The sequence below is a fragment of the Necator americanus genome, chromosome I, assembly GCF_031761385.1.
Source record: "Necator americanus strain Aroian chromosome I, whole genome shotgun sequence".
Lineage (NCBI taxonomy): Eukaryota > Metazoa > Nematoda > Chromadorea > Rhabditida > Ancylostomatidae > Necator > Necator americanus.
This window is the reverse complement of record NC_087371.1, coordinates 4,849,948-4,864,350: the sequence shown is the minus strand read 5'-3', so window position 1 is coordinate 4,864,350 and position 14,403 is coordinate 4,849,948. Positions and strand designations below refer to the sequence as shown.

The 14,403-nt window shown below is 40.4% G+C and overlaps 1 protein-coding gene across 1 annotated transcript; it reads right to left on the bottom strand.

The window, feature by feature from the left end:
* Nucleotides 1-306: 306 nt before the first annotated feature.
* Nucleotides 307-14,011, bottom strand: RB195_004508 (uncharacterized protein; the record flags this gene model as incomplete). The annotated part of the gene is made up of 11 exons (XM_064182381.1): nt 307-438; nt 1,527-1,654; nt 1,769-1,936; nt 2,081-2,171; nt 3,833-3,913; nt 4,126-4,251; nt 9,516-9,624; nt 10,088-10,204; nt 11,992-12,103; nt 12,164-12,222; nt 13,914-14,011. The coding sequence occupies 11 exons, from the start codon at nt 14,009-14,011 to the stop codon at nt 307-309; spliced, it is 1,221 nt and encodes a 406-aa protein (XP_064033648.1).
* Nucleotides 14,012-14,403: the final 392 nt, after the last annotated feature.

The following is a 14,403-nucleotide window of genomic DNA, read 5'->3' as shown; positions in this document are numbered from 1 at the left end:
ATCGGTAGGGCGAACTCTTATTCGTGCTAAGATAGAACACTGAAAATATATACATACATATATGTACATAGTGGAAAGTAGAATAAAGTGATTTTATTAAAACTCTGACTCGTTTTAAGGTAGGTGGGAAATCACATAAAGATCACAATGTATTGCACAAAAAACAATAGAAGGGAACACACATATTACATACCTCTGATTTTCCTCTGCGCATAAGGAGGGCAAAAAGATAGGAGAATGGTGAAAGAAGGAATACAACATCATTTAACTAATACACGACTCAATTATGCAACGTGAGGCTAGATCTTATCCACCAAACATCCAGAGAGGGTGCGTTATATTTTCATGTGGAACTCCAGCACTGAGTTCCACTTGGGGTAATTTTGCGTATTGTGTCAAATTTAATGCAATTGGCTTTCTCTCCCTATTTCGAAGTTCCTGGAAAAATGGAACATATAACACAAAAATCATGCTTCACAGAACTTTAGAAGAGATTTAAAATTACCATACATTTAAATAATAGTCATTTTCATCCACGGATCAAGAAGCACGGATCGAAATTGGTTTTTGTAGAAATGGAATATTGAAGAGGTGCCAATTGTTTCGATTCAACAATTAAAGTCACAAAAGCCGCAGTTCTTTTGGTCGTTTGGCTTCAGACTGGAGCGTACTTTTTCGTTGCAGAGAAGATTATTATTCCCATTACTCGCATTTTATACAAGATTAGCTTCTTTGAAGGTTTGATCTTCCTGTTATGAGGTGGCAAACTCTAGTGGCGTAAAACTTTGTGTTTGTATCATGTACGTTGATTTCAACAGGCGATTTACAGCACAGTGTGAATCCAAGCACACAGATCAGCACTAGTTCCGTATGATGCTATAACGTATGTCGTCTGGAACTTGAACCGCTCACAAAAAGCGAACATTTCATGTCTGAATCCTTGACGCAGACTGAATGAAACATGGCATCGGAACGTGTTGCCAGTACTGAGACCGGAGTTATTTGAAGGTATCACTCCACGAATTCGGGGTGGTGCGGGTTTCAAGTGTGTTATCCCTATACGGGGTCGTAGATTATGGTAAGGAAGGTGATTCCGTCCATTTCTTCCTAATTGCCGTAAAAAACCGCCCGAAAGGTGCGGCGCGTGCACAAGGCTGGCGCGCTCCAATCGAACTCCCTGTGGAAAATAGCGCCCCGGAACGCTCGAAGCCGCATCTTCCGGACCGATTTTTACGGCAATTAGGAAGAAATTGACGGAGTCACTCTCCTTCCTATAATCTATGACCTCGTATAGGCATAACACACCTGAAACCCGCACCACACCAGATTAGTGGGGTGATGCCTTTGAACGATCAACAATAATCAGGAGAACATCCCGCTTCTCCACTTCCGAACAACATTTCAATCAGTTGGAATGGAGCGTTTATTAAGGACGGAATAAAAGGATTTCATAGTTCAATTTGTTGAATCAATGCCATAAAAAATTAGTCATGTGGTGTTTTTTCTCCTATTGTACGTAACTTTACCTTCAAGACACAGAAGAACGCGGCTGGTTGGAAATGAAGATACATCTTGTGTGCAATTAGATGAGGTTGCTTCAGAACGTTGCTTACATCACTCACACCATAAACACACGAACCTTGTACAAATTCGCCTGTAAATGAAAAAGAAAATTGGAGAAACGTAATACTTTGAATATTTTTCGAGGAACGTTTTCACTCCAATGCAGTAAACTTATATGTTTTTAGTCAGACTGAAAAATTCTCACCTCCACAAGGGCTGTCCCAGATTTGATGCCTGGCTAGGTAATAATTCATTAAGGCTTCTTTCACTGCTGATTTTTCGTATTCAACTACAACTTCCTCATGATTTTTTCGATATTCATCGCGAAATTTCATCCACTGTGCAGCATTTGCGCCTCCGGGAACGGTAAAATCTTGAAAAAAAACATTGCGGTTACTACTATGTCTAATAGAAACAAGCAATAGTGAGATGAAGGTGTCAGTGGCAGTATCAGACAATACGAGAGCCGTTTTTTCGGGCACGCATACATAGGTCTTATTTGTACAATTTCACCTACTTTGGGCGTTACCGGTAATTGTTGTCCAGAAGGACTCGTCGGGGATTTCAGTTCCATTGAGAAAATGCAGTAGTTCGTGTCCTTTTTTTGTCTAGAATTCAGCAGCTGAGCCAAGGCAATATATAGAATTAAGACGCGCTGAAGACCGCATTTGTCGCAATCTCCGTGCTGTGCACCGTTGTCGTATGTCTGTTCTAAATCTGTCGTAGATACGCATGGAGAGGGAACTCAGTTAATTCAGTCATACACCTAGAAAAAAGCTCACACGCGGCATCATGTTGTTAGCTGATGGTTTGGAGAGAGGGGTGATCTCATTCATTTCTCTCTGTATCAGTGGAAACGGACAACTCCGGAACGCTATTTCTTACGACGTCCTCAACTGCAACGAGCCACCCTTGCACCCCTCCAACTAATCGTGATTGTTCTATGGCTCGGAAGACTCGTTGTAACGCGTGAACTACCTATTGAAAAAGAGTGACTCGAGCACATCAAGTGGACAATGTCCGAAAGTTTACGTAACGAAACAGAGAGTTGTTAAGGATGATTCCACGCAACCTCTAGGTATTTCAACTACCTGGGTTGGGCTCTTGCGGTGTGCTAAGTAGCACCACCTTTCTGTAATATCCGGGTAATGTTTCCACATAGCTGTGCAAATTATGTATCTCGCACGTACTCAGAGGGTATAATCAAGTGCCTGATTGCATCCAGTACATGCAGTGCCACCGCGACCAAGTAGCAATTGGCCTCGTACCGGTCCCGCCTTATTGTTTATTATTGTTGATATGTTATTGCTGGAGTGAATGTAACGCTACGAAAGAGCTTCATAAAGTATAAAGGATAAAGTTCTGGCGTTAATCAATCCACTCGGGATGCGCCCCCAACATTCACTTCAGTTCAGAATCGTTTGAGGTTTACGAACGTGTAACTAGCTTATACAGTGAGTTGCGGTAGCTCGCCGATGTGTCAAGTTAGTGTTTTTATCCCCCAGACTACTCTGGTACCAATTTATCGACCTCGCAAGGATGAAAGGCTTGGTGAGCACTAGGGCGGATTCGAAAATCCGATCGATCGTACAGGAAACAGAACCTCTAACCGCTATACTACACCAACCCTGAATGAGCTGTATGCAATCACATTAATGATCTTTTCGTATTACGCTTTAGCTTCGCATTGGTGATTGGAAGATCTTTTTTTCTTTTTTTTTTATGATGGCAAAATATGTTTTGTGGATACAAATGAATACATAAGTTTAATGGATGAGCGATAAGGTAATTCGTGTTAAGGACATATTTCGATTGCGAAATTTGGGAAAAATTCTTGGAAATGTTACTCTCTGATCGAAAATTTTGAATCATATACGGCGATGCTGTGCTAGACGTAGTTCGCAGCCGCTCGCAAGCGCACCACAGGGGCTTCTCGAACGCTTACTCCCCTGATCCATCCCTGATTCGCTGACATTAAGAAAAATTGTAATGAGCACGTTGACGTACAGCACGTACGTTGACGTAGATGCGTACTGGAATTTTGCTGAAAACTGATACACAACAACGGTACGCTGCACCGAAGTCACGAATTTCTAATCAGACCACATGTACTGCAGCAGAACTCTAATGTCACATAATCCCAAAATTGTAATGAGTAAAAGGCTATTATCTAAGAGCAAGAGATATGCCTTGATGTAGAAAATGTTAATATGACTTTCACATTTTACATGGAATTAAGATATGGGTCAAAGAACCGAATAGAAGTTACCTTTATTATTCTATCGATAGCTTTTCGAGGAACTATAGCGCTCAATGAGGATTTGAACAGTGGTAATGGTGAGTCTTCGATCTGCAATATTTATTATTAAATAAAAACATTATAACAAATAAAATAAATATAAAATGAATAACTATAATATATTGTGATATATTATAGATTCAACAGCATTGACACATATGAAGTCTAGAATATATCACATATATTGAAGTATAGAATAGATCACATATGAAAGTATAGCTAACAATGTACAAGGAAAAAATGTCCACACTTGCAAAACTCACTTTCTTCTCTGTCAGGCGATCCTTTTGAAATTTAGAAATTTCTGCATTCACCGTATTATTCAAGGCCTTCAGTATCTTCACCATTTCAAGGTTTGTTTTCAGAGGGACATCGACACCGGATAGCTGCTGGAACAAAAACATAACAAATCAACTATAGAACTAAGTGACAGGGAATTCACTCTCAGGAGAAATAAGTGCTTACTGCCGTGTCACGCATAAGAGCAGTATTTTGTGCATAGGAGAATTAGTGTGCGCTCTTGCCTCGAGTTGTGTAAACGGCTTCCCTGGAAGCCATCCTGATCGAGGTGAGACCACCTCTCGCTCTACGTTCCTCTGCACTTCGATTGCAACCGCTAGCTCCACCACGCTGCATGAGTACAACGGCTTACACAACTGCACCAAGCTTCAGGTAGTTTTGAGGCTACTATAACAATGGTTGTCTTAATCTCAGTATTTCTTTGCTTTTTTTCTTCGGCGACCCAACAAATGAATGAGTTAGGTATATAGTTCACTAGTAGCTTGCAAAAAGAAAATACCGTGCAGAACGGTCTTGTTGTGCCGATATCCCCTAAAATTCTGTGCTAGGTGCCTAGCAACAGCATAGATATGGAGCATCAGACAATAGGCGCGGCGCATAATTTTGCGCACCAAAATGCGGCCCCATTTGCTAGGTCTATCGTAGGGAACTGTGGTGCAACAAGGGAGGTTTGCGTTCTCTTTCCTTCTTTGGGCAATTGCAGGGAATTGAGCGTGGTGACACTCCTACTCCGACTATTCCTGAAGAAATCCAAAAACCACTAGTTTTGTGGTATGTTGCATTTTAAACAATATAGCGGAAGTTTGTTTCAACAAGAGACAGTTATGTGCTTTCTTAAACAGATTTTATTGAGTAAGACTGTTTATTGATGATGCGCAGATATGGTACAGTATAGGGAAGGGAGGACTGCACCTGATAATACTTCCACTTCGTCTTAGTACGTGCAAGCTGCTCTACGCAAGCCCAAGTAGAGTTGATTATTTCGAAGGATCCCCAACTGATAGGTGGCCGGTGCTGTAACATATATATTATAAAATAATTCTTGGTGGTAAGTTCATTGGGGTGCGCATGATGTATGCGCATTGGAACTGAAGTTCATAAACTTGCTTTAACAGCGATCTTTTTATTGTCATACTTAAAGTTTGTCAATGTCATTTATAATATTCATAGATAAGTCTGTCATTGCGTTCTTAAACTCCGTTGAAATTTTATTAGTGTTTTTCGAGAAAATAGTGCTAAAAAACAAGAGAAATGTTATTTTGGGGTTTCTGCGGGTATCGACGCGGCTAGCAACTGCTGGAGACTGTTCTTTTTCCACTACACACTCTCGACTTTCTCCATCATTTCCTACATCAAATACAAGCATTTGTTCCCCCTGATTGATGTTTGATGTTATCAGAACGATGTCATCAGCAAAGCGCAGATGGTGTAGTGGCCGACCATCAACCTTCACTTCCATGACCTCCCGTTCCAACTTTTGCTTCGTATTTTCGAGAGTGGCACTGAATATCTTGGGTGAGTTGTGTCACTCTGTCGGAACGCTCTCTTCACGTGGATGATGAGATTTTTGTAGTATGGCAAAACTCTGGTCGTAAAGCTGCTGTAGAACTCTCGAAGTACCTTTAAGTCCTTAGTAGGAACGCATTGGTTGTTCTAAGCTTCCGTCTCAACCGAATTGAAGACCTTCTTTAAATAGAGACGCAGCGGCATCTGGTACATTCGCGTGTTTTGAAACGCTGTGTATGCTGTCAACAGTGCTGAACTGTTTTCGAACCCTCGCTTGCTAGCATGCCCGTCCTTCTATTGTCCTTTAAAAATATCGACAACGCTCCTGTGAAGAGCGTTGTCGAGAAAAACTCTTGTGAAAGACATTCTGTAAGCAGATTGAGCGCTAGTTGCCGATTTCATTTGGGTCTCCCTTCTCATGCAACAGCACGGTTTTGTTGGTTCTTCGTTGCTTAAGAATTTGCAAGAAAACAAAAACAGCAAATAACGAGTAAGTGTACCCCGCCAGTGTGTTGATAAAGGCTGGCTATAGTTCCCTTAGATGTTCAAACGTTATTTGGTCGGAACCGGGTGAAAATATTATTGAGGGGGCAAGTGGACGTCGCTGTAGAAGAAATATGAGTGAAATTCGAATGACCTTCACCTCCGTAGAGTGGTCATTTTCGTTTCACAATTGGCAAAGTTACGACATTCGTAGCGAATGCTCTTGCTCGCTTTTGCTTCTTCGGTCAATAGTGCTGCTTGTTTCTTTCTTTTCTTTTCTTTCTTTTACTCCTCATTTCTCTTTCTTTTTTTTTCTTTTTTTCAACGCTTATCTACAACGGCCGATAATTTAAACGAGATGGTTCGTGGTTTCCTGCGGGTCATGCAGCTGCACTCTAACGTATTTATTCTGGAGTTTAAGAAGAAAGACTCCAGTCGGTGACTGTTATGAGACTTTTTGTAAACTTTCCGACGTTCTCTCTGTGCGGAGAAGTATTTTCTTCAAAGAAGGTATGGTCTGATCCTGTCTAGAACTTTAGTAGAACTGCGAAATCCGTCAAGCAAAAGCATTTATTAACACTAATGTGGTAAACACTTTTCTCCACTATAAAATAAGGCATTTTGTGAGTAGCTTAGTCTCGTCGGGGTGAGTCCGATGATGGTGTACTTAATCTTCTGAGTTACATTATCGAATCTTTAATGGTAGTATCCGATGCAAACGTATGTGCATTTAAGTACAGATCGTCATTCCAGTCCTTTTCCGTTTCGGTAGCCTAGTTGACTCCTACAACCCTGTCCTCCTTTGCAGTACCGCACCAGGCTTTTCTCTAAATCGTTAGAATCTTTTCTATTAGTTTATGCTGCATAAGGGTTTAAAAATAAAAAAAAATTCAATGTTAACGGTGTCAGTAAAGTTACTATCACACTTCTAGTAACTTTTTGAAAAACGCTCATCTCGATCTTGCACATATGAGAACATAAAAAAACGATACCAGGTACCTTACCATGACGTGTATGTTGCCGAAACATTTATCGAGTTGAATCATAAAGAGTTTAAAGAAATTGTCTGCCGAACCACTTACTGCTACACAGTACTCGTTATGACGTCGATAAAAAGCGCTCAGCATAAACAATACCTAAATATTCTTATTCGTGTGTGTAGTCTAATAGAACTTTGTCTAAGCAATCAAGACGCTTCCGCAAAATTTTACACATCCTTTTAATTTGGCATATATTCTGCTCAGGATCAAGCGTGTGACGGGATTTTCCCATTGGGATCGTAAAGGGAGGAGGATGTAAGGGAAGGGGGTCGTAAGAGAGTGTGCAGTTGCCAGTTGTGAATTGAGGATAGCATGATAACCAGCACAAAAGTAATCAAACTAATAATTAAATAATTACATACATTACAAAATATCATAGTAAATAATATCAAATGACCACATAAATTACAGATATAATATTTAGTTTCAGGCGGAGGAGAGTAAAATAGAAGCATCAACAATCTCCAAGTCCTCTCTTCTTGAAACCTCGGCATTTGATAGTGTATTTATATTTTCTTGTTATGCCAACGAGGTTTAGGTGAAATTTTTTATTGGCCTGACGTTTCGACAAACTCGTCTTTTCAAAAGCCAGTTTCACCGACTAGCGGGGTTGGTAAACCACCACGTTCTTAAAGATTGTCACCAAGGCGAAAGGTGACTATCGCGGGATCGCGAATAGTTTCGTCATAAGAGGACCATAAGGGAAATGATGAAATGGAAAAAATGGCATTTGTCCTATCTTAGTCCCATAAAAAATTTGGAAAGACTGTGTGGGCCTGGAGATCGGTTGATGAAGCATCTGATAGAGAAAATCCTCGGCTACAACGTACTGAGAGATGATTTGCTTCGTACCAAGTTACTCCGAGTTATTAACTTTCATTCAAAAGCACACACTTTTCGGCGTCGGAAGCCGAAAGCTAAAATAGGGATTTCTGCGATTCTTCTACTCCAAAAGAATAAGGCGGCGTTTCAAAAAATCACTTATGTATTCCGATGGAGGGTCTGAGGAAGCTCCTATGTGCAAAATTTTTTCTTTTCGGACCGTCTGGTTCTCTCCAAATTAAGATGGGACAGATCCAAGAAAAGTCGGAAAATTTCAAACTTCGTCTTATGAAAATCCCAAAAAGAATAGCTGGGAAAAACGGCGATGTGACTGCTTTTTAGGGCAAACCTTCTTTTCTTAAAAACTATTTGAACTTTGAGTATTGGATGCTTTCGGTAGGGTGATGAGGCGCTTGAGGGGATGAATCACTAATGGCTTTGGACTTTCCAGGCTCTGACGAAGGCGATAACGCCGAAACGTTAGCCGTTGTTTAATAGAGGCGATCAATACCAATCTTGGCTACTGCTCAAGGAAATCAATATTTGAACTTTTCGTCCTCTTATAACGAAGTTATTCACGATCTCGCAGACGGAACAATGTGCACAGAATCTGAGCCTTTTTGGTCACTAAATTGCGCTAAATTCACTTTTAAACTGCTGTATACTACGTAAAATTGATTTCTGACGTTTTCTTTTAAGTTTCTACCTCTTCTACAAAACCTTGCTTCAGATGGAAGTCGAGCATAGGAGGCCATATTGTCACTTTGCAGGGAAAAATGTTGATTTTTTTTCGTTTTTTCTTGATCGTCCCTGTGTGATTTGGTCTGTGTATTTTTGGTCGTATTACATGCTTTAATCAGAATTTTAAGCTAATTCATAGATTTTAGAGTAGAAATAGAATGGAATAAAAATGAAAATATTTCAATACCAGTGTTTCAACAGCACTTCAGCAAATTTGCGTCGTCTAGTAAACGGTATTTCTTCGCGTGTGTCAGCTACCGATTTTCACATTTGCCATTTATTCCTCGGCTGATTTTCGACCTTTCGACACATGAAATTCTCAATATATTGAATTAGCGGCAATCGAGAACTGCCGCAGGAATGTTGGAGGAGAAAAGGAAGAAAGGAGGAGGGGTAGAGGGTCGCAATCGAGAGGGTCGTGTCCCATCACTACGATTGATCCTTCGCCATGCTACAATCGAATACGCGTTTGGTCATCAGTTCTCATCCTTTTTTTAGTTTCGGTTGCAGTAATGACGTCTAGGACGTATTAGAATTTCAACAGAGTTTGAATCCGCGATTTGCCTCAACGTTTTGCAATGTGGGAGTTGATGCTTTAACGTTGAGAAGGAGACGTTCGTGTGCTGTTCTACTACACATATGTGAGGCATGATGGCACTTTGCAAGTACCATCAACGAAATCATAGTCATGATTAAAATGACGATGGCCATGGGTATAAATGTCATATTATGCAACTTTTTAATAAGCTGTTTTGACTCACTTGGACAAGATTCGTGTACACTACTGCTCCATAAGCAAGAGGGAAATCCAGCTCCTCCTGACTAGTGGTTTTCGTATTGAATCCGAAAAGATCATCAATAGCGCGACATCTAAACCTTAGCGAAAAAATGAAATATTGTACTACACTTATCATAGCTCTAATTTGATAGCCTGTACATCTATTTGAAAAGCTTTGTTGCATATAGATATAAATAAAACGCGAAGTTGATTGCATTGACAGCATGGTAAAAGCCAAAAAAGAGAACGAAAAAAGGCCGGACATCCGAACTGGTAGGGTAATAATAGAAAAGAGAGATGCATGCATAAAACGGTAGATGAGGAAACTGCTGATAGAGGAACAGTTTACCAGAAACGAATATGGCCACCTGTGACATCGCACTAGGGCAATGGTAGAGTATGGTTAATTTGGCATCACATTCAGTTCTTTATCATTAGTGAATCTCTCTTACATATCTATTTTTAGTAGCGGTCCTTTTGTCGGGTATGGCCGCTAATGTTTGCCCCAGCAACAACGACACAACCGCAGCGCACGTTTACTAATCCCGCGCAAACTTCGTGATTGCTCGCATCTTCGCTGAGGTGTGTCCTCCTTGAGCATAGCTCTCCCCAACTTTCTCGACTTTTGCAAGAGCTTGCATGGTAGTAGTCCATTTGTTGTTATACCAAATCCTGCAAAACTTGAAAATCTTATTTAAATTGTATAACAATGTCGAGTATAGACGTGTCCTCTTGTCCACCTCGGCCTAAAACCTTCACTTGCAGGATGGCTATTTCTAGCTTTAAATCTACTAATTCCTCAGAACACGTTGAACCAGGTCTGCCGGTCTCCTCAAAATGTGGTCAAAGAACTGCAAAAACTTTCTGTACCCAGTGATGATAAGTGAGTGCGAGGCAAGATATTAATGCTTCTCACGTGTCACCCGCCAGTTCAACACATCGACTTCAGCCATCATCGTGGCATGCACTGAGCTTGACTGAACAGAACGGATGCTGCCTAGCCGAGCCCTTCTCTAAGTGGGATCCTTTTCTGGCAGTCAAGCTTCTCCGTCATCGCAGACGGCGCTGCTCACGTCTCCGATCTGCACATGATGAGAGGAATAATAGCAGATAAGTAGTCTCGTAGTTTGACTTCATAAGCGATAGGAGTTGAACATAAGCATCTAGGCAAGTAGGTGATTGTGGAACAGATTTTAGGGCATCTCGGTTGAATGTCACTCCCACAGCTGCTGTTGCCCTTTAGCACATAGTCCAGACATGATCCACAAGTTTATTCGGTAGTGCGTTCACTTGAACCTGGTTGGAAGTCTCGAGAAGACCAACATCTGCTCTCTTATAACGTCGCAGACGTTATATAGGCTGCTGCTAGCTTCAGCAGAAACCTGGTAGCCCTCTTGTCTCTCTGCGATTACCAATTCAAGCGATGTAGTGAATCCTGCTGGTGTCCGAAATGCAGAAGTTATTTATTGTTTCACCTCAACTATGCGATTTTCTCGGCCTACATCTAAAAAGGCTCCGGTGAGGAGAGTCGAGAAGTAAAACTGCGAAAACTAATCCCATGGACTTTGAGCGCCGCCGCCACACTTCTATCACGCTGCTGACGATTAACACTAGTATACCATACTGAGCGGAGGCGGTATTGCTCGAAGTGTGCTGTTTCTACCATGTTTGACAAGTGGATTCAGGATAAAAGACTCCAAAACGCCGTGTTTTATGATAGAAGGTTTAGTTTGTCATGTGTGTGAAACGGAATTCAAGAGCAGAAAGATGGTTCCGCCAGTCAACTACACTGATAGAGTGGAGTCTCTTTATTAGCAGTGTGGTGGACTAGCAAACACCTTTTCATCTTGACACTACTGCTTTAGTAAAGCGCAGGGTTTGTTCGGGGTTCTGTCCTTTCATGACTTTTCGAAATCCTTCACCATTGACTCCCGCTCGTTTTCGTGGACTCAGTGCAGTTGACTGAAAACTTCCTCTTTAGACACTTCTTCTAATTGAAATCACCTTCACTGCTTGCAGAATATACAGAATCATGCGTGGATTTTGTTTCCTCATATGCAAAAGCAAGGTCCTTTCTCAGTGTTAGAACTGGGAGCGTTTCCCTTGCAACGACTTGCTTTCGCTTTGTGAAGGGGTCTGCATTATAAGAATTATTCTTAGTCTGTACTCCAATGTGAATTGATAACAATACGTTGGCGGAATTTTGTTCTTTCTGCATCCTTCATCTTTCAGACCTCCTCTATTTTCGGGGTTCAAGATTTGTCATCTGTCTATTGTGTTGCTTCAGTCGGCCGCATTCTTTTGCTGAACTTACTGTGCAGCTTATACACCTCATGGGTTCTCAAGAAGTACTTCCAAATGATTGATTGTGTCTAATTAGTTCAAGCAGGGGAACCGAATGCACGTAACAATCAGGCTCGCATACGCGATCTCAAACGTAGAACTATAATGAACTATACCTGTCTTGTGCAAAAAACAGACGTTCTTCTATAGGATATGTATCGAAGGTCCAATTTTTGGCTTGCAAAGTTGCATTCTCGTCATCACGAAGTATTCCCTTACAATTCACTTCTGAATTTTTCCCTTCAAAAATTTGTATAGATACATTTATCAATATTTGAAAAAAGGTACCTATTCCGTCAAGTAGGTCCTTATAGGTTTGCAAACCAATTGGAAACGATGTTTGTGCTCTGAAATATTTATATCTTATAGAGTTAGCGTCAGAAAAGGAGATGATGAGTTCGTAACTCGCTTTAGGAGTCGTCTAGCTTCTGATGGCCTCTGGAATCTTTTTAACATCTTCCAAGCTGTTTGTAAACTGTTACAGGTACTAAAGAGAAAGATGAGAGACGAAACTCGAGATTAGCGGGCCAATATGCACAATAAATATCACATAGCTTAAATATATAGAGCTTATCTTCATTTTGGTTTATTCTTTCTTATATCTGTCATACGCAGTATTATTCTACATAAAATTAAAACTATCAAGTATCGCTTACAACGTATTTTATTAAAATTTCCTTTGAAAACAAACAACTAAATTTGAACTATATTTCTTAATTGTAGACGCATTATTTAGTGATCTTTCCGGAATAAAACTCCGCGTGTAACTTCTACATATCTTTGTTCATTACTCTGAATGCACTACAGTGGTTACTGACTTTCAAAAAGCTGTAAACGAGGTTGTTAAATGATTTTATTGGCTGATGTTTCGGCAGAATAACCTTCTTCAGAGCCTCAAATAGGCAATGAAAGTCACAATCTAAACGAACAACTCCCTCCACAAGTAAACAAACAAACGTTAACCCTACTTTCTCAACCATTGACATACCGCTGCTCACCTTGTAATGGGGACAACGATCACAAGTTAGAATGATTCAAATGTCTTATTCGGACTAGAGGAGCCATCCGAGATATAGTGCGAGTTCCCGTGTCATCAAGAGACATTCACCCTTGAAATGAGCACTACAATTAGGCAGTACCTGAGCGAGACCAAACTTAGGTACCTCTGTTTCGGTAGTTGAAATTCCATCGAATAATTTGAATATCAGCTAGTTTCGAATTGTTCGTACGATATTATCTGTGCAGCAACAAACTCTATTATTTGTCTCATAGGTAGGAGATTTGAAATCCGGTGTAATCTAACTGATTTTTTGCACGAGCTGTGGCGGCGAGTATGTTAGTGAAACGGCGATACCTCTATATTTTCGTATCAGAGAGCAGATGAACTAAGAAATGAATGAAAAAAAAAATAAAAAAAGGGAGGTTACAGTTACACAGTTACGGAGTTACAACTTTAGGCGCCCATAGAACAGAAAAACACGGTAGAAGAAACAGAAAAGACAAATTTGAATTCACTGTTTAGATCTGGGGGTACAAATCTAAAACTTTGGGTTGAAAATCGTTGGAGGCATTTTCGACCTTAGCCAAAAAGCCTGGAATGAACAGCAAGGGCAATGTCTCTTGATGACACGGGAACTCGCACTATATCTCGGATGGCTCTTCTGGTCCAACAAGACATTCGAACTATTAGCTCTCGTGGTCGACAAGTCAGCAATCTCTACTGGGCGTTTCCGATTCAAGGTGAGCAGTGGTATGTCAGTAGTCGAAAAAGTAAGCCTAGAGTTTGTTTATTTAGTTGTGGAGAGAGTTGTTCGTTTAGATTGTGGATTGAATTGTCCATTTCAGGCTCTGAAGAGTGCGACTCTGCCGAAAAGTTAGCCAATAAAATTATTTAGGAAGCTCGTTTACAGCTTATTAAAAATCAGTGAGACATCTTACTATGTCGAGGTTCATTGAACACCTAACTTTTTGAATAAAGATGAGCATTTTATTCAGTTCGGAAAAATGAAAGTTTTTTTTTTCTAGCTGTCGGACTTACATGTAGTTCCAGCTGGAGTATTTGTTGCCCAACATAAATATGAAGTAAAACGTCGACAGAGCCATAAGAGCGATCATAATAATATGATATGGTATCATCACTTAATGAAAAGAGGATATTAGGAAAGGAATCTGAAAAATCACAGACAGAGATTTGTTCAGCTTGCAATGAGGAATGTCTACTATTTGACTGGAAACGACTTTGATTTGGAATAATCCACCGTTGCAGATAATGAGTATAATGTCGTCTCCTAAGCAACCTGCACTACAACCGTGAACAGACCGATACGCATAGGAGAGTGAAAAACTAGTACGTGGATGAATTGTAAAAAATTGTATTGAATTGTAAAATATCAGAAAATTTCTGAAGGAATTAATTTGGAATACAATGGGCTTAAATGAAATTCTGCAGAACATGTGTTTATCTTCTCTTGATTTTACGTTCTTTTTTGGGTTGCTCAGCTCTAGCGCTGCATCGTTCGCTCTACAAC